Genomic DNA, 26302 nt, shown 5'->3' with positions numbered 1-26302 from the left:
TCAGACAGGAAGTTCTCTCCTATATAACCCTTTCCATACAGGAAGTACTTTAGTTTTGTAGCAAGCTCTAAATCCTCAAGAAAGATGGGAGGGATCTCTGTGTCCCATGATGTACACAAAGAAAAGGGATTTTACAGGTAAGTATGATGTAAAAATCCTATTTTCTTTTTCATACATCATGGGACACAGTCAGGCTAATATTCATTACCTGCTGGGACATCCCAGAGCAAAAGCCTTGAGAGGAGGGAGACACCCTGCCAAACAATATCCATCAGAACTTATATGCTGGCCCACAGTACACTGCGGCCAAAAGCCGAATCCTCAGCTGCTTGAACATACACTTGATAACATTTTGTTGCGTATACACCAAAGACCAGGTAAGAGCCTTACAAATCTGAGCCACAGATACCTGATGGCGAAAAAAGCCCAGGAGGTTCCTACACCCCTGGTAGAATGAGCTCTCACCCTAAAGGGATGAGCTTTATGTTTCAGCCCGTAGGCCTGAATGACCAAATGACGGACCCAATTGGCAATGGAAACTTTGGAAGCTGCCTGCCCCTTCATGGGTCAATGAAAGGCCGACACCACTTTTGGCAAAAAGGATGGAACAGGTCATAACATGACTCATGGTCATAGTGAAGGATCAAGCCTTGGTGTGACAAGTGAAATTTAACTCCATTTTCCAAAAAATTGAGTTAATCCTAGTTCATTAATGATTTAGCGTTTAGCCGGGGGGGGGGGGGGGGTTGGTTGGATTACCTTTACCCTTTGCAGCCTGCTCACATAATTTGTAAAAAAAAAAAAAAAAATCTTTGCCATTCTGAAGCTTCCCTCCAACCACTTTGCATATTTTATATATACCGTATATACTCGAGTATAAGCCGAGATTTTCAGCCTCTTTTTTGAGGCTGAAAGTGCCCCCCTCGGCTTATACTCGAGTCATCGCTGTCTGCCCGCTCGATCAGCGTGTCGAGCAGACAGACAGCGGCCATTCTGATTCAAAAGCCGCGCCTCCGGCTCCCCCTTCGCCTGTGATAGGCGGAACACTGAATTTCCCAGCAGCCTGTGTTCCGCCTATCACGGACTTCGTATCATCCTCGTACTACGGACGAGGATGATACGACGTCTGTGATAGGCGGAACACAGGCTGCTGGGAAATTCAGTGTTCCGCCTATCACAGGCGAAGGCGGCGGCGCAGCTTTTGAATTTTACAATGGCCGCCGACGAACGAAGAGGGCACGGGACGGAGGCAAGGCACAGGACGGCACGGCACGGGACGGGACGGGACGGGACCGGAGGCAAGGCACGGCGGCGAGGCACGGCGGCGAGGCACGGCGGCGAGGCACGGAGGCAAGGAGGCTCGGCACGGGACGGAGGCTCGGGACAAAGGCTCAGGACACAGGTAGGCTGGACACACACACACACACACACACACACACACACACACACACACACACACACACACACGGATACACACACACACACAGGGATGGATGGATGGATGGAGACACACACACACAGGGATGGACGGACACACAGGGATGGACGGACACACAGGGATGGACGGACACACAGGGATGGACGGACACACACACAGGGATGGACAGGCATGTCTTACCCTCGGCTTATACACGAGTCAATAAGTTTGCCAGTTTTTTTGGGGGTAAATTGGGGGCCTCGGCTTATATTCGGGTCGGCCTATACTCGAGTATATACGGTACTATGATTCTGTACTTGCAAAATATGCTGCAAAAGTCTCCCTCTGAGTCTGGCTGCAATCATTTTAACTGTGGGCAGCTGAAACTGCTGCCTGTTCATTTCCTGGATTTACACAGACACCTCCAGCTGTGCAGATCTCACTGGCCCTCTTATGACTCATCCCCCTCCCTTCCTAGCAAACTCTCACGAGAGCGGGAGAGAGAGCTGTGCACGAGGTCATAAGCCTAGGCTTTTTACTAGACAAGAAACAGGAAGTGGGCGGTTTAAGGTATTTACTGGCAGAAAAAAATGTTTTAATATCCAAAGTTAAAACAACAAAAGGCAGGGGATTTAATAGATGGGAAGATTAAAAATTACTGAAGTTCCGCTTTAATAATGGAATTCATAATTTAAAAACTGTGTTGTGTATTTACACGGGTTATCTTTGTGTAACATTAACATTTGTTTGATGATCTGAATCATCTAAGGATAACAAATGTAAGAAAAAAAAAAAAAACAACAGGAATGGGGCAAATACTTTTGCATAGCACTGTATGTATATGCCATAAGTTATTGTAAAAATCTGCGCAGCGCTATAAATACAAGTTCATGAATAATGCATTCATGAGCGATGCATATGTATAGAATCGCTATAATAAGAGTCAGAAAGAAGAGACTGAATATAAAATATCCAAAGTGAATAAATATGAACAAAAAAAAAAAAAACTGCTGGTAAGAGTCCAAAAGTCCATCTGGAAATCACCGAAAAAATATGGGTGTATACAGGAATAATGGTCTGTGATCTATGAAGTCACTGTGATCTGCCATCATATAAAAAAAAAAACAAAAAAAAAAACAAAAACACGTGTACCAGAGTAAGAGGACTATCATACGCTGGGTACAGAGTCAAACAGAACTTTGTGGTTCCAAACCACTATCCAAAAGTCTAGGTCTCCACTTCATGAACAAATACACCAGGGTCGGTTCCAATTGAGCATATAGGGGGGTCAAAAGTCAATCCCATTCACTTGTCATATGTAGAACAGCAAACATGATCACAGTGTAAAACTGGTGGCCGCTGTCAGTGCGGAGTTTTCCGGGGAGAGAGAGAGCAGAGAGCCGGACACAGATCAACGATTGTCCTCTAGTGCTCCACACACACCACAGATATCGGCCAGCTTGCCACGGGAAAATTTAAAATTCTACAGCTGCTGTTTTTGATACAGTTGTTTCTCATAAGTTTACACACCCCGGCAGAATTTGATTTCTTGGCCATTTTTCAGAGAATACGAATAACAACACAAAAACTTTTCTTTCACTCATGGAAATGAGGAGTAACTGAACACTAACCGGACCAGCTTTATGCAGCGGCACAGGGGCTCACACTGTGGAGGCGAGTTAACCCCTGCAGGGGCAGGGGAGCTGGTGAGTGCGGCAATTTGCTTTATGCACAGAATAAGCACCGGTTGTGTTTCAGAATACACCAGGCACTGAGCACAAGTCACTTTTATTGAACTTTTGTGAAATTCTTCTGGGAGAAAAAAAACTTTCTGAAAAAACTTTCTGAGGATCTTTATTTTTGTTTTGCTTTGTTTCTTTTTTTTTCCCGAAAAATGTCAAATAGATTTTTATTTTGTGTTCTTTGAAATGTTTGTTGTGAAGAGGATATAAGCTTGATAGGCTCTATATGCACGTATTTTGCACTACAGCACGTAAGCACTTTTTTTGCACAGTTATTTTATTAACTCTCTATTTTTTATATACGTTTCTTATTTTATTTATTTTTTATAATTTGCAGATTTTTGCACTGTGATTTAACACATATGCAATACTAGCACCTTGAGAAGGCTGAAATATTTGTAACTCATGTTTTTCTGTGTGCCTGATCACCATGTAGAGGGACCATGAGCATGCCGCTTCAGATAGCCTTGCATCCATACGAATGGTAGTATAATCCGGCTATGCATTGTTCTCTGAACAGTGCAGAATAAGGATTCACACCAATGGTAGAAGCGAGAATATGTGCACGAGCTTGGTCGGAACAGTGTTCACGATTTCTTAGGCACCAATCTCACTACACGAGGGTACCTTTGTTAAATGTAGAAGCACAGTTTTCACGTACAAAGGGCTGGAAATTGTGCACACTGGGATGCACGGGAATGCCCAGACACTTCCCTAGTCATTGTTCTTTTTGAATATACATATTTTTATTGGTTGAGTTTTGTATAACACCTACTGTTTGAAGGAATGCCTGGGCAGAACTGTATAGTCACCAAGCCTCTTGTTACCCCTGTTCAAAGGCCTATGAATAAACGGAGCTCCCATAACAACCCAGGACTGTCTGTGGAGTTTCCCATGTAAGAACAACTATCGTGTCTGTCTTACTTGGTAAACATGAGTGCACTCAATTGCATTATCCAAAAGATTAGACATTTTATTACAAATAATACTACTAATGTAGTTTATGTATAACAGTGCCCCTGCAGGCAGATCAAAAGAGCCCTTAAGAGGAGGCTGGCTGAGAATATCAATTATATACAAAAAGGATACAAACATCATAGTGTATCCTTGCACTTAGACGGTGCACAATAAGGACCCCTCATTATTGCAGAGTCCACTTACATTGGAGAGGGTCAAACGGAATGAGGGAAGAATCTAAAAAGTGAACAAAGTGGATTTACTGACAAAATTATTTAAAGAGGGATTCCACCTAAAAAAAATATATTAAAAGCCAGCAGCTATAAATACTACAGCTGCTGACTTTTAATAAATGGACACTCACCTGTCCTGGGTTCCAGCGATGCCGGCAGCCGAGGCCGATCGCTCGGCTCTCGGCTGCTGCCGTCACCATTCTAGGTGAGGGAATCAGGAAGTGAAGCGAATCGGCTTCACTTCTCGGTTCCCTACTGCGCATGCGCGAGTCGCGCAGCGCAATAGGAATTGTCCACGCTGTCACTTGGACCCGTGTGTGTCCCAGCAGACAGCGCGGCAGGACAGGAAATGACATATACTCCCATGGGAGTCTATGCCCGGAAGTGGGTGTAAATACCTGTCTTTGACAGGTATCTCCACCCCCTCCCCCCTGTAAGGTGCCAATTGTGACACCGGAGGGGGGGGGGAGGGTTCCGATCAGCGGAAGTTCCACTTTAGGGTGGAACCCCGCTTTAACTAATGGCTTGCATATAGCACTAGACTTAAATTGTTATATTAGTACATTTTAGTGTAGTCCCTTTTAGGATATCAGGACTTTTGTATATTGGGATGGATTTTCAAACTCTGGGGGATTAAGGGATATGTTGAAACTAAATAAATGAATCTTTTTTTTAAATGGAATTACACTGTTGGGCTGCGCTTTTTCTCTGAATATACAGTGGGGAAAATTATTATTTGAACCCCTGCAGATGTTGTACGTTTGCCCACTTATGAAGAAATGAAGAGTCTATTTATATTTATTATCATAAGTGTATTTTAAATGATATGAGACAGAATATCAACCAAAAATTCAGAAAAACACACACCAAAAAATTATAAATTGAGTTGCAGTTCCGTGAGTAAAAGTAGTATTTGATCCCCAAGCAAAACATGACTTTGTGCTTGGTGGAGAAATCCTTATTGGCAAGCACAGAGGTAAGACGTTTCTTGTAGTTGGTTACCAGGCTTGCACACATCTCTGGAGGCATTTTAGTCTATTTTTTTTTTTTATTACAGATATTCTCTAAATCCTTAAGGTTTCTTTGCTGCCACTTGGCAACTCAGTTTCAGCTCCCTCCATAATTTTTTTATAGGATTAAGGTCTGGAGACTGGCGTTTCTTCTTGAGCCACTCATTTGTTGCCTTGGTGGTATGTTTTGGGTCATTGTCATGCTGGAAGACCCAACCACGATCCATCGTCCGTGTTCTGAAGGGAAGAAGGTTCTCATCCAATATTTTACAATATGTGGCACAATCCATTGGACCCTCAATGCAGCAAAATTGACCCGTACCTGTAGCAGAGAAACAGCCCCAAAGCATCATGTTTCCACCTCTGTGCTTGACTGTAGGGATTATGTTCTTGGGGTCAAAGTCAGCATTTTTTCTTCCTCCAAACACGTTGAGTCAAGTAAAAGGCATATAGCTTAATTTTGGTCTCATCTGACCACAGCACTTTCTTCCAATCCTTCTCTGAATCATTCAGAACAGGGGTGCCCAACCTTTTCAAGAGCGAGGGCCACTTAAGCGACTTGGCAACGGGTCACGGGCCAGAATGAGCAGAGCAGGCGGATGACAGGTTCATGCTGAGCAGACATGGACACAGCTCACTCTACTCTATGGGTTCTCTGATCCGCCCCGATAAAAGGAGATTGATCGTCTTCTGTTTTTTTTAGCGAATCAGATTGGAGGTAGGTGGGTGTAAAAGGACACAAATCTGTTTGCTTCATAGAGGTGAATGGAGGGTTCGATTGAGTTGGACCAATTTTGTGTGCACCTGTGTCTTTCCTATGGGTTAGCTATACTTTGCCATAGACTTCTATTATATTCTGCAGGTGTGGTGCACTTTCTGAAAGCTCACTAAACCCGCAGGTAATAACAGAAGTCTATGCCTCAGTGCAGGTAACCTGAAGGTGCACTGCACCCGTGGATACGTTTGGAAGCAGCCCAGTAACCACTGCGCAGATATGCCCATATGATACACTGCAATTTTAGTAATAAACTGACCTTTAATAACAGTCTTCCATTCAGGTATTGCCTGCGGGTGCTGTCCCTGGCAGAGTGCATTTGGCATCACTCCGCCTGAGGCAAGAGACGGTGCCATACAGGAAGCATCAGCTTATACAGCTCTGCATTCACAGCTGCTTGCTTTGCTTCATTAACAACACATATGCTCTGAGATGGCGGGTCTGCAACCCATGATGCAAGCTTGCCAATCTGCCATTCCACAGAGGGAGGTCGCGGGCCACATCAGAGGGCTCCGTGGGCCACATGTGGCCCCTGGTTGGGCACCCCTGATTTAGATGTTCATTATCAAACTTCAGACAAGCCTCTACACGTGCCTTCTTGAAGAGGGGGACCTTGCGGGCGCTGCAGGATTTCAATCCATGGCGGTGTATTGTGTTACCAATGGTATGACTGTGGTACCAACTGCCTTGAGATCATTCACAAGCTCCTCCTGTGTAGTTCTGAACCCTCCCTTTTCTCAATCATCCTTGCCACATGAGGCGAAATCTTGCATGGAGCTCCAGACTGAGGGTAATTGATGGTTATTTTGTATTTCTTCAATTTGCAATTATTTGCGCCAACAATAGAAAACGTAGCATTAAAAAAAAAAGAGGCAATTTTGAAATTGATGGCAGCAACAAGCCTCAAACAAGTTGGCAAACTCTTACTAACAAGGAAGAGCTGTAAAAACATTTTGCAACTACCGTATATACTCGAGTATAGGCCGACCCGAGTATAAGCCGAGGCCCCCAATTTACCCCCAAAAAACTGGAAAACTTATTGACTCGTGTATAAGCCGAGGGTGAGACATGGCTGTCCATCCCTGTGTGTCCGTCCATCCCTGTGTGTGTGTCCGTCCATCCATCCCTGTGTGTGTGTCCATCCATCCATCCATCCCTGTGTGTGTATCCATCCATCCATCCATCCCTGTGTGTGTGTGTGTGTGTGTGTGTGTGTGTATCCATCCATCCATCCATCCATCCCTGTGTGTGTGTGTGTGTGTGTATCCATCCATCCATCCATCCATCCCTGTGTGTGTGTGTGTGTGTGTGTGTATCCATCCATCCATCCATCCATCCCTGTGTGTGTGTGTGTGTGTGTGTGTGTGTGTGTGTGTGTGTGTGTGTCCGTGCAGCCTTGTGTGTGTGTCCAGCCTACCTGTGTCCCAAGCCGCCGTCGTCCCGAGCCTCCTCCGTCCCGTGCCGTGCCTCCTCCGTCCCGTGCCGTGCCTCCCCCGTGCCGTGCCTCCTCCGTCCCGTGTCTCCTCTGTCCCGTGCCGTGCCGTGCCTCCTCCGTCCCGTGCCGATGGATCGCCGCTCTTCTCGGCGGCCATTCTACAATTCAAAATTCCGCCTCCGCCTGTGATAGGCGGAACACTCAATTTCCCAGCAGCCTGTGTTCCGCCTATCACAGACATCCTCTCATACTCGTCCGTAGTATGAGAATGAGCGGATGTCCGTGATAGGCGGAACACTGACTGCTGGGAAATTCAGTGTTCCGCCTATCACAGGCGGAGGCGGAGAAGGAGGCGCGGCTTTTGAAAATTAATGTCCGCCGTCTGTCTGCTCGATACGCTGATCGAGCAGTCAGACAGCGGCGACTCGAGTATAAGCCGAGGGGGCACTTTCAGCCTCAAAAAAGAGGCTGAAAATCTCGGCTTATACTCGAGTATATACGGTAATTAGATTCATTAGAAACAAGTCCGTAACATGATTAGACATGAAAAGAACATTTTAAATTTTCAGAAGTAAAGATAGGCAGAGGTTTACCAATCTGTCAAAGACTGCAACTAAAATTTTCAGAATCTTTTTTGGTCCAAACCTCATTTAAAATGATCTGTCCCAAAGAGAAAACCCTTTTCTGCCATGAGTAGCACATCCTTCAGACTAAAGAGAAGGGGGAGCTTCCGGCTTGTTATTCGTGCTCAATTCAAAAGCCTGAATCGCTGATGGTATGGAGGCGCATCAGTGAGTATGGAATGGGCAGCTTGCACATCTGGAAGGCACCATCAATGCTGAATGATATATCCATATTTTAGAACAGCATATGTTCCCACCCAGACTGGGGGTTGATTCAGTAAAGGCAAATAGACTGTGCAGTTAGCATCTGCTCCAGAGCTTAGTAAATGGGAAAAAGCTTAACTTTACAAAGAATATCCAATCATTCAAGGAAAATGGAAAAAAACCCTGCATTTTTGCTTGCACATGATTGCATTATGGAAGTCAGCAGAGCTCCCCCTCATTTACTAAGCTCTGGATGAACTCTGCATGCAAATTGCACATGCAATGCACTGCAATGTGCTTTCTGCAAATCAAGCCAAGTTTCTTTTCCAGGGAAGGCCTTTCATATTTCAGCAGGACAATGCTAAACCGCATACTGTACCTATGACAACAGAAGGTTTTTTCTAGTAGAAGAGTCATAGTGCTTGTAAAGGCAGAAGACTTTATCTTAATGGATTCTATGCATCTACCACTTGCTGCCCGCCCACTGTAAAATGTTGGAGGAGCAGTGAAGCTCTCGTTCTTGGAGGACGTCAAATAATGGTGCCCCAGAAAAGGAGCACACTCCGGTGATCATAGCTGCGCCACGTTCCTATGACACGGCACAACCCCCGATCTCTGTAAAGAGCCGATGACGTGGCTCTTTAACCATGTGATTGGCTAATCACAGGCGTTCACATGTAAATACAGAAGTGCCGTTAATCGGCTCTCCTCACCTCACACTGACAGTGTGTGGCAAGGAGTGCTGATCAGCAGTATCTCCTCACAGGGGAGACCAGGGCAGGTAATCATTGCACTGATCATCAGTGCCCTGATTACAGCAGTGCAAACAATCAGTGCCCATTAGTGATGCCAGTCAGTGCTACATTTCAGTGCCCATCTGTGAGGCATATTAGCAGCTCCTAATCAGTGCAGCCTCAATGAGGGAGAAAAATCATGTATTTACAAAATTTACTGACAAACTAAGAAAACCTTTTTTTTTTCCCCAAAATTGTTTTCTTTTTATTTATTTTTTAGCAAAAAATAAAAAAAAACAGCAGTGATTAAATACCACCAAAAGAAAGCTCTTTTATGAAGATAAGTATTGAAAATTCATTTGGGTACAGTGTTGCATGACCGTGTAATTGTCATTCAAATTGTGACAGCTCTGAAAGCTGAAAAATGGCCTGGGCGAAAGTGCCCTGTATTGAAGTAAACATAAAATAACCTTCTGTGTGCAGCAGCCCCCTTAATACTTACCTGAGCCCATCTCTATCCAGCAATGTTGCAGAAGAGACTCGGCTGCCCTGAAGACTACCTCATTGGCTGAGACAGCAGCGAAACACCATTGGCACCCGTTGCTGTCAAAGTCAGTTAGCCAATTAGGAAAGCAAGGGAGGCGGGGCCTAGCCAAGCTGCTTGCTGTGGGGGCACTCATCAGGAGGGAGAGGCCAGGAGAGCCAAAGAGGGACCTGAGAAAAGGAGGATCTGGACTTCTCTATGCAAAACTATGACACAGAGAAGGTAAGTATTTCTTTATTTTTATTTTTTAAATGTTTTTTTTTTTTTTTTTTTTTACGTAAAAATAACAAACAGAGACTTTAGTATCACGAACTGTCCGGCCTGCCCATACCTTTCTCCAATTCTGTGGCCTATTAGAACTGTTGTGCAGTCCTGCGGCAGGACGCTTTAACATGTTCTGCAGCTAGTCCCCTTCCTACAGTCTTGGGCCCTTCCCTCACCCCCCCACATTGGCAGAAAGCAAGAGAGATATGTCACTAGCACACCAGGGAACTTCATATATGGGTCCAACGCAGTGGCAGAACTACCAGGGTTGCAAAGGTTGCACTAGCAACCAGGCCCTGGTCTTTCTGTCCTGCCCCTGCTATTGACAGCACTGGTCTGGCTATCCTTTCCTGCTCAACGATTATTTTCTTTTGCATGTAAGGGTCGGTCTTCACTCTTTGTCCTTGATGGTGCAAGAGGGGGTGTCTCGCTTGCTGATATGCCTACTTGTATGTTAATCTTTAAAATATGGAATACAGTTAAAAAAAATGTTGGGTGTCTCATATTCCACTAGATACACTCCCATATGGGAAAATTATAAACTTTCTAAGATTTCGGCTCTTAGAGGCTCTCAGAGATGGGCAAAACTAGGAATAACTACTTTAGCTCAGCTATATCAGAATGATATACTTAAATCATTTGACGATCTGAGGGGAGAGTTCTCTGTAGAATCCAACTGGTTTTACCAATTCCTTCAATTAAGACATGCTCTTCATGCCCAGTTTTCTTATGTCAAGATATTTTTACTCTCTATCCCCATCTCAGATAAAATAGTATGGGCAGGGTCAACAAAGGGTCTTATCTCGGTTACTTATAGGGTACTGTCAGATAGGTTTCTATTGAACTTCCCCATCCGTTCTCAGAGTTGGCTAGGAGAAAGATATTGGTCCCATCTCTGAGGAGATTTGGGACAATGCCCTCCGGTCCCCTTCCAGGGTGTGTCTCTCCATCACACAGACTGACCCAGATTTTTATTCTCCATAGGGTCTATAGAACTCTGCAGTTTTCTGCGCAATTGGACTGAAATCTGAGCCAGCCTGTGCTAGATGCGGAAACACAGGTACATTAATACATCTTTTGTGGCGATGTCCAAAACTTCAAAGAGGCGATTGGTACCTTAAATAGGGTATTGGATATTAATATTCCAGTTGAACTGCTTATATGTATATTGGTTTACTGCGACACCTCTATCTACACCTCCCTTACTGGTAATACTATAAAGGAGCACACTTTTTGTTGCCCGTAGACAGATTGCTCTTAAGTGGAAATCTCCATATCCACTGACTGTGTCCGACTGGATTGTAGATGTAGAGATGGTAGTGGTGTGGTCAAGAGTGGTGAACACGCCCCGTTCTGTGATGCAGCAGGGAAGTGCATGCTGAGATATGATATACAGGAAATCTAAGTAGACAGATGAAAATTTAAAGCTTCTATAGAAGTAGCAAAATTAAAATAAGCACATCGGGATGGCTGGGTCAGAAATGACAACAGAAAACACTTCAATTTATTATGAAAAGTGAGATTCTGCCCGAAAAGGTGAACTTCGCCTTTACAAGAAGAGGGAATGCTACACTATGGAAAACATGGCTCTATCAAGACATGTTGCTGCCATCAATTTCAAAATCTTATTTTTTTTCCCTAAAATTGAAAAAATCTACAATCTAAACATTTGAAATTTTTTCTATTTTCTATTGCAAATGAAATATTGGTTTATGAGATTTGCAAATCCTCACATTTAGTTTTTATGCATTGGGGTTGTAAAAAAGATACATATATTTTATATTTTTTTTGTGTCCGCAGGAGCTCGATATACAGATAATTTTTATACAGGGTAGGCAAGATAGATTGAAGAAAGGAACAGTTTTAGGAATAGTTTGTGTTGGGCTTTATGTCCACTTTAAGGCTGCATTTACACCTGAGCGTTTCAAAGCCACGTGTTTTTCCTGCATTTTTGTTCAAATCACCAATGTAAAAGGCAGAAAAACACCTGTAATCTGAAGAAGCTCATGTTCTTTTTTGGACTTAGGGTGTTTTTCAGGCGTTTTGCTTCAGATGACAAAACGCTCAGATGTGAACAGATGCCATTGAAATAAATGGGATTTTGCTTGTTGGGCGTATGTCAGGCATTTTTTGGGGGCATTTTACAAGTTGAAAGCACTCAGTTGTGAATGCATCCTAAGGGGACACATAAAACGGATTCACTCATCCCTTACTCTTCTACAGTTTGTCCGTATGCGCCAATTTTATCTTTAGAACAGAGATAATTCTCTGTGAATCCTCGGTCACTACTAAATACCTGTATACCCAAGTACCTGTAAAATAATAATTTATACACATAGCAACACTAAAGGTGTAAAACAGTTAAAGTAATGCAACAAATGAAATAAAAAATTACAGCAAAACTACTCAACCAAAGCCATTACTTTAACATAAACTACATCAAAAGACGTAAAGATGCATCTAGATCAGTAATGTAATCAGCTTCAAATCTCAAATAGTGCAGTGAAGATTCACAGTGACCTACTACATGCCCTTACAAAACATTTTCCAGGTTGAACACTGTTGAAAGAACAAATATCTGTCACTGCAAATTATTATTCTAATGTTTCAAGCAAGAGTGCAGCAAGGGCAGCTGTAACAGTTTACAGATTAAAGCAGTGCTGTGGAATAAGTGAATTTGACAGTGTACTTTATTTGCATATGCTAATGGTAATATTTGATGCTATGCAAAGGCAGACAGCAAGAATCAAAACAGCCTTTTATTCTTCAACTAGAGGCCCCCCCCCCAAAGCACCCACACCCCTATGTTGAGTGCATGTGGCCTGCCATGGTCCGGTGGGGGGGCGCAATGTTTGTTTTACATTTTGGCAGGGTTCTCCTTCAAGATTCTCAGCACACAAGTCGTGCCGCAAGTCGGATCATCTTGATCAGACTTCTATTCAAATGAATGGGCTCCCATAGGGAACCATTGATTTTGAATCAATGCCGACATAAATCGGCGTGCGCTGGTCGGCAAGTGGTTAAAACTGCACACACTTGTGGAATGGCGCCAAACTTCTGTACTTAATCTCCATAGGCAATGCTGTAAAACATTTTTTACAGGTTACATGTTTAGTGCTAGAATTATTGCTCTCGCTCCAACGATCGCAACTTATGTAACCAGTGTGTATCTGGCTCCGGTACTAGCCAGTGCCTCACCAACCACTGATCTCACCGCATGTCCCTGGAGTGTAGCAGGTACATCAGCAGACAGTATGTGCAGGAGAGGAGTGTACAACGAGGGAGGTGTAGGATGAGTGAGGAGGATATGCCAGCAGGAGAGGGGTGGAGTGTGGAAGGTATATCAGAAGAAGTATGTTTAGGAGCCCCCTGAAAAAGTCAGGAGGTGATGGAATACATATAATGGAGCATGACGACAACATCTGGGATCGCAGGAAATGACTGCCGATTAGATTGTACTGATGCACTTATTTAACCACTTGACCTCCGAAATGTTTTACCGCCCTCATGACCAGACCACTTTTTGCTATTCCTCAATGCGCTATTTTAACTGCCAATTGCACGGTCATGTAACACTGTATGCAAGCGACATTTCATAATTTTTTTCCACCACAAATAGTTTTCTTTTGGTTGTTATTGAATCACCACTGGGCTTTTTTTTTTTTTTTTAATAAAAAATTATATAAAAAAAATACAATTCTATATTTATTATATATACTATATAAACAAAAAAATTAGGGGGGGGGGGGGGGAGGGAAGAAGCAAGATCTTCTCATTTCTGTTCTAAAACCTATCCAAAAAAAATGTATTTCTTCATATTTTGATGAAAATGTATTCTGCTACATGTCAAAATTCCCAATAAGTGTATATTAATTGGTTTGTGTTAAAGCCATAGCATCTACAAACGACGGTGTATATATACTGGAATTTACGTGGCTATAGACACCATACTGTAATGGCGGCGATGAGCAACTTATAGTGGGGCTGTAATAGGGTGGTGGGCAATGCGATGCTAACATACGCCATCTGTGAGGGTCACTGAAGTCGCTAGTGACACTAATACAGTGATAATACTGTACACCGACACTGTACTAATGATACTAGCTAGGAAGGGGTTAACATCTAGGGGTCAACTGTGTGCCTAACAAGTGTAATGTGTGCTGTTTTTACTTTACTATCTGGCTCTTTTCGCCCTGCTTTGCAGGAAGAGGAAACAGCTAGATTGTTGTTCCCTGTGCACAGAGTTCAGTGTTTTTGAAAATCATTTGGTGAAATCAGCTGCCAAACTTGTGCTGTGTCCAATCACTGCATGGAACAGCATGCACTCTGACAAACCCAGAATAAGCCGACGTACAGGTATGCGATTTTGCCTGATTATATGTCAGTATTACATTGTATAACCCTGTATGTTGCTGTCATTCAGGTGCTTATCTAATAGTTTTTTGAAACTATCGATGCTACCTGCTGAGACCACATTCCCTCTACGTAGTTTAAGGTTATACCTCTTTTCTTCTCATTTCAATGAGTGGCCACGTGTTTTGTTAAACTCCCTTCCACGAAAAAGTGTCATTCCTATTGTGGGGTACCAGTACGGCATTTATAAATCAAAATCCTATCTCCTCTCAAGCATTTCTTCTCCAGAGAGAATAAGTTTGGTGCCCACAACCTTTCCTCACAACGAATATCCTCCAGATCCTTTATTAGCTTAGTTGCCCTTCTTTATACTTGCTCCATTTCCAGTGCCTCCTTCCTGATGACTGGTGCCCAGAACTGGACAGCATGCCAATATTCTGTTTGCTTTGTTAGCAGCAGCTTGGCATTGCATGCCATTGCTGAGCCCCTCATCTACTAGAACCCCCAAGTCCTTTTCCATCCTAGATTTCCCCAGGAGGTTCTCCCCCCAGTGTATAGATTGCATTCATATTTTTGCCACCGAAAATGCATAATTTTAAATTTTTCTTCATTAAACCTCATTTGTCACGTAGTTGCCCACCCCATTAATTTGTTCAGATCTTTTCGCAAGGTTTCCACATCCTGCGGAGAAGTTATTGCCCTGCTCAGTTTAGTATCATCTGCAAATACAGAGATTGAACTGTTTACCCCATCCTCCAGGTTGTTTATGAACAGAATAAAATAGGATTAGTCCCAGCACAGAATCCTGGGGGACGCCACTACCCACCCCTGACCATTCCGACTACTCCCCATTTATCACAACCCTCTGAACTCGCCCTTGTAGCCAGTTTTCAATCCATGTACTCACCCTATGGTCCATGCCAACGGACCATATTTTGTACAGTAAACATTTATGGGGAACTATGTCACATGCTTTTGCAAAATCCAGATACACCACGTCTGCAGGCCTTCAGGCATTCCTTTATCTAGATGGCAACACACCTCCTCATAGAAGGTTAATAGATTGGTTTGGCAAGAAGGATTCTTCATCAATCCATGCAGATTACTGCTAATGGTACTGCTCTCGTTACTAAAATCTTGTATATAGTCCCTTATGATCCCCTCCAAGAGTTTGCATACTATTGATGATAGGCTAACTGATCTGTAATTCCCAAGGATGTATTTTGGGCCCTTTTTAAATATTGGTGCTAGATTGCCTTTTCTCCAATCACCCGGTCAGTAAAAATGAGAAACAATGGTCTGGCATTCCCCTAGTACCCTCGGATGCAAGTCAAGCCTGGTGATTTATTAATGTTAAGTTTACCAAGTCTAATTTAAATTCTGTGCTCTGTTAACCATAGAGGAGCTTCCTGTGCTGTGTCATAAGGATAAACACTGTAGTTTTGGTTACTGTAGCCCCCCCCCATTCCCTTGTGAATACTGAGAAGAATAAATTCAATACCTTTTCCATCTCCCCATCCTTTGCAACTAGATGTCCTCATTCTTTATGGAGGCAATATGGCCTGTCCTCCCTTTTTTTACTGTTTACATACTTAAAGAATTTCTTAGGATTTCGGGGGTTTTTTGCGCTCCTCCAGTATGTGTCTTTTGTGTTCTATCTCAGCCACCTTAATTGCACCCTTGAATTTCTTGTTGCATTCTTTATAAAATCTGAATGCTTATGATGATCCCTCAACCTTGTATTTTTTGAATGCCTTCTCCTTTGCTTTTATATGAATTTTTACATTGGAGTTAAGTCATCCAGGACTTTTGTTCGCTCTTTTAAATGTATTACCCAATTGGATGCATTGGTTAATGCCCTTATTTAATATGCTCTTAAAGCAAACCCATCTCTCCTCCATGTTCTTTGTTCCTAAGATTTTATCCCAATTCATGCCTTCTAACAAGGTTTGTAGTTTAGGGAAGTTGGCTCTTTTGAAATTCAGTGTCTTTGCATTCCCCTTCTGTTTGCTATTTGTGTGATTTATACTGAAGCCAATTGACCTGTGATCGCTGACCTGTGATCGCTGTGTATCAAACGTTTCGGAGTAAAAACCCTGTAAAATCCCACAGATGAATCTCACATCATAAAGGATTTTTTTACTCTGAAATATTAAGATTCCCGCCTCTGCCTGATCCTGTTTTGAAATAAATTATTAGACTGGATAGAGCTTTACATTAGACTGATTTGAGGCAGGAGGGCGGAGGAATCTGGGCCCATTAGGGTTTGTCTGTACTTTCATGCACATCCCTATATGTAACAGCATGTTCCATTAATCCCTATGGCTGATGAAGCTGTAATTTACAGAGCCTTGGTGGATACAAGAGTTGGCGTTATCACAAACAGAAGCATTTACATATTTATTGGCTGCCAAGCTCCTTGCTTGTGCTTACCTGAAGCTGTGTCAAAACAAAGATTGATTACAGTCAATCATAAATTGCAGCAACAAGCATAAGTATCAGACATTGTGCTTATTCTGGAACTAATGGCTCAGAAAGTCTAACTTTAAAGTTAATGAAAAAGGAGCAATTCTTCAATATTGACATTATAGAGTAGAGTTTGCTACAGCTGAAATGTCACTATGCAAACCAATGTTAAAGTTAATTATAACTAGAAATTAAACCCTAAGAGAGGGCATTTCATTTAGAAATCCTTACTTTTAATTAAAATAAAATAGCCTTCAGAGCTAGAACGTGAAACCAACCTGACAAATGTGAGGAGTTACATTTCTGCTTTGTAGAAATGTGCCTGCTTGACATATGCATCATATTCATTACTTTTCAAAAGGTTTGCATTAATATACTCAGTGACACATTAAGTAAAAACTGTGACTTTCCAAAACAGTATGTTCATAAAATACAAGTCATAATGACAGACACTGCCATCTGAAGTACATTTTCCCCATATTATCTATCCTGAAGTATTTTCATGCCTTTATAAGTCAGTAGTATAGAAAATACACTTTAGAAAAAAAAAACATCCAACAGCCAATATGCTGGTACCAGCTGTGGACAAATTCTTGGGGTATAATGGAAATAAGTTTGAGATCTGCAGAAAAAAAACTTGAATCTGGGCATCACAAGGTTTCATAATCAAGAATTATTATAATCATTATTTCAACACTGTAACACACTTGAGTGCTTGAACATCTTCAAGGCATTAGCATAAGATAGGATAGTAATTAGTAATTGGTTGAATCAAGGGGGGTAGAGACAGGTACTTCTAGGTTCTGTCTGAGCTGAGCCTCCCTGATGCTATGGCTTTTTATCTGGCTGCTACCCCTGCTTACACCATTGCCAATTCTCCCTAAATCTAGTCTCCAATCACCTCTATTGTAAGCCGGCACAACCACGGCGCTTGTGCAGATGGCCCCCCCCCCCCCGCCCAGGGGGCCCCCGGAAAGGCTTCAGAAGGGACTGCTTTTGGCACCTGTAAAAGCAATCCAGCGACTAATTACCTGCTAGAATTGCTTTTATTTTGTAGCGCTTCACAAGCTGCAAAAAACAATACTGGGGTTGTACTCCGGTATACCCACTTGCAGTCAATCACGACAAGTTGGTAAAGGATTTCTAAACCTTCCTACCTGCACCTTTGTTTTTCAACTCCATAGGATGTGCATTGGTCATGTAGTTTCATGGTGTCATTTGTGAGCCTGTATGCACAGTCTATAATAGTAAATCTTCACATTCCAGTGTCAGCATTTTATGTTTGTGTATGAACAGAATGCATGTGGCATGACACTGCACAGGTTAATGCATGACCTGTCTGTAGTCTATGAACTTACACCTCCTGTGAAGAAACTATATATCCCACAACCCCTGGGTCTATCAGTCTAGTGTCCCACCAGTGAAAACTAGAGTAGTGATAAAACACAGAAAAATGGCAAGGCATTGATTGGACACTGTGTGTACTGGAACAAGACGCTACCTTGTCCCTTTGACAAATAGGAGCAAGTAAAAGTGAAGCTCTGCAAAAAAAAAAAAAATGAAAAGTCAGCAGCTACAAATATTGCAGCTGCTGACTTTTAATAATTTGGACACTTGCCTGTCCTGGAGTCCAGCGATGCGGGGGAGCGAAGCCCCGCTAGTCTCCCCCTCCTCTCTGCGGCACAAGCATTGCAAATGTGGGCACCCACTGTGCATGCGTGAGCCGCGCACCGTGACTGGCCGGGCAATCATCTGGGACCTGTGACAAGTCCCAGATGATTGCCGAGGGGAGGAGGGAGAGGTGATCTCCCTTCCAGCGCCACAGTGCGTCGGGGGGGGGAGTGGAAGCTGGGACCCTCTGCAAAGAGGGTACCCCCCCCCCCAAAGCGGAAGTTCCATTTTTGGGTGGAACTCGGATTTAAGTGAATGAATACATGGACATAGCAGAATTGATCAGCAAAGACAGCAAAAACTGCAGCCACAACATGTGAGACCATCATTACAAGTAAAGCCAACAAATGACAAAGGGATAAGAAGAAAACTGAAAAATACTTCAAATGGAAATGATGCAGAGCTGGGGGAGCCAATATTATTATTATTATTTTAAAGATAGGAATGTTTTAGTATTTTTTATAGAAAATTCTTATTTATGAATTTCGATTTACAATGAATGTATGTGCGCATGATGTGTTTTTTTTTGTGTTTTTTGTTTTGTATACTGTGAAGGATAACAATGAAATTTCTTTGAAACTATTTTACAATGACAATAAATCTCATATCTTATAACACTAAAGCAAGCCATAGACAATGAGATTTTCTTTCCTGCAACCACAGGTTGCATCAAAGAAAATCGCTCTGTCCCCCATCAACACATTCAATGTTGATGAAGGAATATCGCCCACAGCACTATTGTGTTCTGCCTGCAGGGAGCCTTCCCTCCCAGCAGAACACAATTACTGCTGGCGGCTATAGCCACCAGCAGTAATCGCGTGCAAAAAATCTGACAAGTTGGCTATACTGAAGTCAGTCGATCAATGGAACTAAAGCAGTACAACCAGCCTGCCCATAGATGCATCAAATCTTGAACAGTGCCTGCTGAACCGGTGGAGATTCAATCCATCTATGGCTGGCTTAATACCTAGTTAAAACACCCAAAACATTTGAAAGTGTACAATGACTTTAAAAGGAACATGCGGTAACATCTCTTAATATCTTCATCACTCAGCAAACTCCAAACTATATTTCCAGCCTTCAGCATGAGGCTGTGTCATCAATGTTAAGTGGCCAATTGCTTTTAAAAAAAAATCTCATGCAACACTTAGAATGGGTAACTGTCAGGCTTATGACATGAAGTTACACTGTTTAGCCATTGCATATAAAATTCCTGTGGATTATGCTTCAATATATTTAAAGGCACACCAAAGATTTACAAGGAAGTTTTGTGAATTTGTTCCTGTTTTTTTTATACGAGTGCAAAAGTAATCCTACAAGAACTTTTTTTTTTTTTTTTTATAAAACAAGTTCTTTATTGAACGATAAGCAAACCGGTACAATCTGGAGACAGTAATTCACATTACGCTTTGAAAAAACATTACCAGCCTTCAATACAAAGAAAAAGGGAAAACCAGATAAAAGAGCACACGAACAGCATATGTAAGTAACACCACCACTGTGTAATGAATAATAGGCTTGACACATATCAAAACTGCTCCGTCTCCAAAATATTATCAACCATTGCAATCAGGAGCTATGAAGGTCTATCAGGGTATTGCAGCTACTGCATCTGAACAGGTTCAGGCGGGCCGAGTCCAGGGGTATCCAACCACGGTACCTTCTCAATTTTTCCCATGTATCCCCTATGTTGGTGTATGTATATATATATATATATATATATATATATATATATATATATATATTATATATACATACACACACACACACACACACACACACACATATATCTTTCAACATTCTGTGTGAAGGAGGGTCGGACGAAGTAGTCCATGGGCCTGGAAGAGAGCTTGATTAATTGCCACCCTCTTGAGCTCTTCTGATATGAGGTCAGATAAGATTCCTAACAGGCAGTATATAGGGTCAAGCGGTACTGTAATTTGAAACACCCTGTTAAGGGTATACAGGATAGCTGTCCAATAGCAGTGGCGTTTAGGACACCTCCAGAGAAGATGGATAAGGTCACCCCTATCGTATCTGCATCTACAACAGGTAGGATCTGTGAGCCCGTATCATAGAGCCTAGCAGTGAGGTGTGATCTCAGTACTATGTACAATTGAGAACGTTTCTGTGATGAAATTAAAGAACTGGATACCAGAGCCTGCAGTGAATCTCACCACTGGTCACCTGATAGTGGTCCCAATTGCCTTTCCCATTTTTCACAGGCCTTGGTGGGGTAACCATTCCGGTATTTACTCAGTAGAATGTTGTAGCACTGGGAAAGAAGGCCTTCAGCACAGTCAACCAAGAAAATGTATTTAAAGGTTGGTGTTGGCGATAAGGTCCATGAAGTTTCCTCCCCCTGAGCTGACAGCGTGTTGCCATTGCAGGTAGTAGACTAGCATGGATTGGGGGAGATTGAATCTCTCCCTTAATAACTGCAAATGTTAGGTTACCATTCTGGAAGATATGCATCAAATGGGTTACTCCATCCTACAAGGATTTAATCTCGCATTAACCACCTAACAAGTTTCTGTAGTTGCATAGAAATGCAAAGTCTCTAGTGAAGCTTGTGGATAATGTGTATAAAAATTAACAAAATGACCGCATGCACAGCAAACACAACACATCATAACTTTTCCCATGTAAAGTAATATTTATTCTCTAGCTATTTTCTATTTAACTACATTTTTACACCAGGACTTGCACACACTTACCAAGAGTTGATTCTCCGTCAGCACTAGTTCAGTGAGGCTTTCACATTCTCCAATGCTTTCAGTCAGTTGCATGAGGTGATTCTGGTCCACTTTAAGTATTGACAACCTTTTAAGTTTCCCTATCAATTGGAAACACAAAGACATCAGATTCTCAGAGTACATGTGACAGGATTCTGAATTAGAATTAGCATTTATTTTCTCAGTATTAGCTAAAACTGATCTAGATTAGCCTACTACTAGTTCATTTATGAAGGAGTTTGAATATTTATTTTATTTCAAGAACAGCTTTTTATACAAACATGAAGGAAACAATTGTATGTATACCATGAAATATAGCGTAAGCAAGAATTATTTCCTTAATTGGCACAAAAAGTCAAAGAAAAACAACTCATATTCCTTGCATTATAACAATGTTAGCATTCCCTTCGGTCTCTGCTGTCCTGACTATATGGCGATCCAAAAAGACAAAACAATATAACAAAAACCTATATAAAAAAAAAATAATAAATGAAAGGGAATTTTAAAGCTGAACTATGCAACTTCTACATAGTTACATTGGTCCAGCTTGGAACAATGCAAGTATGTATGTGCTATACCTGTATGGAAGCTGGGAATTGATGCCATGGGCACCATTCAGGGAACCCATTTCATTTTCTCAAACAAATACAGTGTTCTCTGATTGAACAAGGTGAATATTGTGACATAACAGCCTCACTACCTTGCCCAATCATAGAATGCTTTGCGTTAATTGAGAAAATAGAATGTGTCCTCTGAATGGCACACATTTTGAGCAAGTGACCTCCCGTGCAGCAGGGCAGCTGCTCTGCACAGCACCGGGAAGCTAGTGGAAATCACTGTAGTAGCTGCATCTACTACAGTGATTCACACATTCTAATAGGATCCCACAGTTATGGCACATATCTTGGACCAATGTAACAATGTAAAAATTGCCATACCTGAAATTAAAGAACTATTATAGGCAAGACTTTTCATTTTGGAAAGAATAAGGGACCCCTGTAAAGTTTATTCTTACCATCTGTGCCCCATTGAGGGGAGGAAGTGAGAAGAAATTCCTGCAAATTAAGGGAATGTCTTGGGGACCCCCAGGCCGCCAGAGCTAGTTTCCTCATGGGAAGCTTTCCCTTATATTACTTTTCTGGGGACAACCCGAAAAGTGGAACTTTCTTTTACTTTCAATGATAATGGTAAACAAGACCAATAGAGAGGATGAATCTCTCCAATAAGGACACAGACCGCAATATAAACCGAGATGTGTTCTATTCTCTCTCTATATCCAAAACTTAAAACAAAAAACAAAAAAAAAAAACACAACACGACACAACACGACACGACACAACAACACACGACACAACAACACACGACACAACAACACACGACACAACAACACACGACACAACAAAACACGACACAACAAAACACGACACAAAACATCCACCAGGACCCACCGATCATAGACCTGAGAGGCAGAACAGTGGTCTGCCTATGTCAGGGGTGTCCAAACTACGGCCCTCCAGCTGTTGCAGAACTACACATCCCATGAGGCATTGTAAAACTCTGACATTCAAAGACATGACTAGGCATGATGGGGATTGTAGTTCCTGAACAACTGGAGGGCCGTAGTTTGGACACCCCTGGCCTATGTAAACAAGGTAGATCGCCATTCTGTCAGAGAGGAAGATGGAGATCTTGTGTTTCTGCTAAGCAGGAACACAGATCTTTTTCTTCCGCCAGTTAAACTATCCTCAACACAGTTAGAAAGCACTCCCTAGGAGCACGCTTAACCCTTTGATCACCCCTGATGTTAACCTTTTCCCAGCCAGTGTCATTAGTACTGTGAGAGTGCATTTTTTTTATTTTTTTAACACTGATCACTGCATTAGTGTCACTGGTTTCCAAAAATTGTCACAGTGTGCCTGATTTGTTCGCCGCAGTCCTGCTAAAAATCTCTGCCATTACTGCTAAAAAAAAAAAGGCCATACAAATATTCCATAGCTCAAAGACGCAATAAATTTTGCGCAAAGTATCAATATTCTCTTATTGGGATTTTTTTTACCAAAAATATGTAGCAGAATACATATTGGCCTACATTGATGAAGAAATTAGATTTTTTACATTTTTCTTTAATGGCTAGGTTTTATAGCAGAAAGTTAAAAAAATATATATATATATATTTTTTCAAAATTGGCTTTTTTGTTTATAGCACAAAAAATAAAGCGGCAGAGGTGATCAAATCCCACCAAAAGAAAGTTCTATTTGTAGGGAACAAAGGACAAAAACCTTGTTTGGTTACAGCATTGCATGAACGCGTAATTGTCAGTTAAAGTAATGCAGTGGCCCATCGCAAAAAATGGCCTGGTCATGAAGGGGGTGAAACCTTCCGGGGCTGAAGATTTTCCAAAAGTATATATCTGTGTTACACTTGCATTATTATTGACACCGTCCTTCCTTCACACAACAGGTATAATATTTAACAAAAATTGTTTAATGCAAAAACATAATAAAAAAAAAAAAAATTGTGGATATTTCACTTAACAATTCAGGCCAGATAACTACAGCAACTGTGTAGCAGCTGCAAACTCTCCTGCTTATTTTTTCCCTGGCATCTGCTGCTAGCTACAGGGTAGCCGCTGTATCTGGCTAAATACACGCTGCTTCAATTGCTGCGGCATAACATTTTTTGACTGCAGTTCATTTATTCAAGCAACAAAAAAAGTAGAAGAGAGCCAGCTTGAAGCTGCAATAATTGCTGCCGCAAAGTCGCTTGCATCACAGCCAAAATACTCTGTACATGTACAATCAGACACTTGTTTAAAGTAGAGCTGCACAATTCTGGCAAAAATGAGAACTATTTTTTGTTTAGGATAAAGATCACAATTCTCTCTCGATTCTCGCGGCGTAACATCTTTCACATTATACAAAAAAAAAAAAAAAAAAAAAAAAATAAAATCGGGCTAACTTTAATAAATAATTAAAAAAACGAAATAGTAAAGTGTATTTAAAAAAAAAAATGCTTTTCAAAGATCGCTGCACAAATACAATGTGACATAAAATATTGCAACAACCGCCATTTTAATCTCTGAGGTCTTTGCTAAAAAAAAAGTATATAATGTTTGGGGGTTCCAAGTAATTTTCTAGCAATAAATACGGATTTTAACTTAAGGTTTAGTCTTTAAGTGGTTAAACTGACCTCATTTACAGACAGAAGTTCATTCTTTCTGAGAACGAAATATTACTTTGCTTACAGTTATTGATGATTTTGAGATAAACTTAGCAGGCTGCCTGGATTTTAAAAAAATTTTTGTCAGCCGTCAGACGTGAACAGAGAACTTTCTGCAATTGTTACATAGAATCGAGAAATGCCGTTTTAAGATCGGGAAGGTAATAGAATCGAGATTTTGATTCTTAACGATTAATCATGCAGCTCTAGTTTAAAGCAAAACATTTAATGTACATAGCAAAATTCTAACACAATGGGGGTTATTTACTAACGGAAAATACATTTGGCACTGCAAGTGTACTTGAAAGTGCACTTGGCAGTAAAGTTGCTGTAGATCCGAGGGGGACATGCAAGGAAAATAAAAAACAGCATTTTAGCGTGTGTGTGTGTGTGTGTATTCAGAAATTATAAAAAATTTTTTTATAAATTTTAAGTTGTCTTTATCAGGTATTTCTGATAGTATATAATCTGCCTGTCTTCAAAGTTCTGTGTGAGCTGATCTAAACCATCGCTGTAATTATGCCAACATATGTCTTACCAATGCCATCAGGTAAAACCTCAATTAAGTTCTGGGACACGAGCAGATCTGTTAATGAAGTCAAACCGCTGATCTCCTCTGGAAGTCTTTCCAGCTTGTTCTCTGACACATCCAAACAAAGCAAGTTTTTCAGGTTTCCTATTTCCTACAAAACAGTGAACAAGACAAAACAAGTCCAAATAAGATTCATGTATGTCCGAGCACATTCAGTGTCTTGACCTTGGTGAATGAATCATAACTGTAGAAGAAAGGTTTATAGCAGCCAAATCTTCATCTACTAATATGCAAGCAAACTTTCTATTACAATACAAAATCCCACAACTGACCTGTAACACAAGCAGATTTTCAAAAAGTATGTGTCTGAAAATCTAAGCTACGGTTTATTTTATAAAAAGGATAAATGTCTGATAATTTTCTCATTTCTAGCCTGCATTGTTCAATTTCTTGAAGAATGCCTTATCCCAACATTTCATATTCCTGATATGTGCCTGTTGTATTACGTGCGTGTGTGAACATGTAATTTGTATTGCTTCCTTTGTGTGAAATACCTAGTGATCCTGCCAGTCATCCTGCTTTTCTTTTTCAAACTGACCACGCTGAGCATAGAAGAACATTTACCCAGCGTGGTCATGTTCCCAATGCTGCAGCTGCTACCCAAAAAACATACCTGTTGATGTCAGAGAAAAGTATTGGTCTACTATATTGGCATGAAAATTTTTTTTCTTTAATATGTTTTCACAAAGTAAATATGTGAAGAATTTATATTTATATATATATATATATATATATATATATATATATATATATATATATATATATATATATATATATATATATATATATATATATATATATATATATATATTATATATTTATTTATTTTTTTGGCAAAGGCTAAGCAGGAAGATGTAAAGGGCATTTACTATGACTGGCCATTAAAGTAAACCTGTTACACCATAAATGCATCCATCGTTCCTACAAAAATGAGCATCACAGAGTGTCTGTGTGCACCTTTCATTTTTTGCCTATACTGTACAATATGTGCATGGGAAGTCCCCTAAACCCATGCATCCATTCCTTGCAGCTGATGTCTCCAGTGACAAAATGGAGTTCTGGACCGCTTTTCTGACACCCTACAGGGCAAAGAGGACATTGAAGAAAACAAACAAGACTATGGCTACACATTTTAGCTAGAGTGTACAATTGCAGGATATGTGCGCCCAGATTCAAGTAATTTTTAAAGAAATAAAAGTATTTGCAGTCACTTCTGGTGCCTTGTGGGCCAGTGTTACTTAAATATTACAGTATGTTTTGTATTGTAGACACACATTCTGTACGGCAAGTAAACAGAATACAAATAATTTAAAATAACTGCAAAATG

General features: G+C 41.3%; 1 protein-coding gene across 1 annotated transcript in view; it reads right to left on the bottom strand.

Moving 5' to 3' along the window:
* The window catches only part of LRRC1 (leucine rich repeat containing 1), a 252540-nt gene that overhangs the window by 29839 nt on the left and 196399 nt on the right, over window positions 1-26302 (bottom strand). Inside the window, exons 8-9 of the mRNA XM_077487811.1 lie at window positions 24922-25066; window positions 21146-21264 (exon numbers count right to left, since the gene is read on the bottom strand). Coding sequence (XP_077343937.1) covers window positions 21146-21264; window positions 24922-25066 — 264 coding nt within the window. The remainder of the gene's footprint in view (window positions 1-21145; window positions 21265-24921; window positions 25067-26302) is intronic.

Source organism: Lithobates pipiens, unplaced genomic scaffold (genome assembly GCF_037356315.1).
Source record: "Lithobates pipiens isolate NorthernLeopardFrog02 unplaced genomic scaffold, aLitPip1_a1.2 Scaffold_18, whole genome shotgun sequence".
In the NCBI taxonomy this organism is placed as follows: domain Eukaryota; kingdom Metazoa; phylum Chordata; class Amphibia; order Anura; family Ranidae; genus Lithobates; species Lithobates pipiens.
This window is presented reverse-complemented; position numbering and strand designations above follow the sequence as displayed.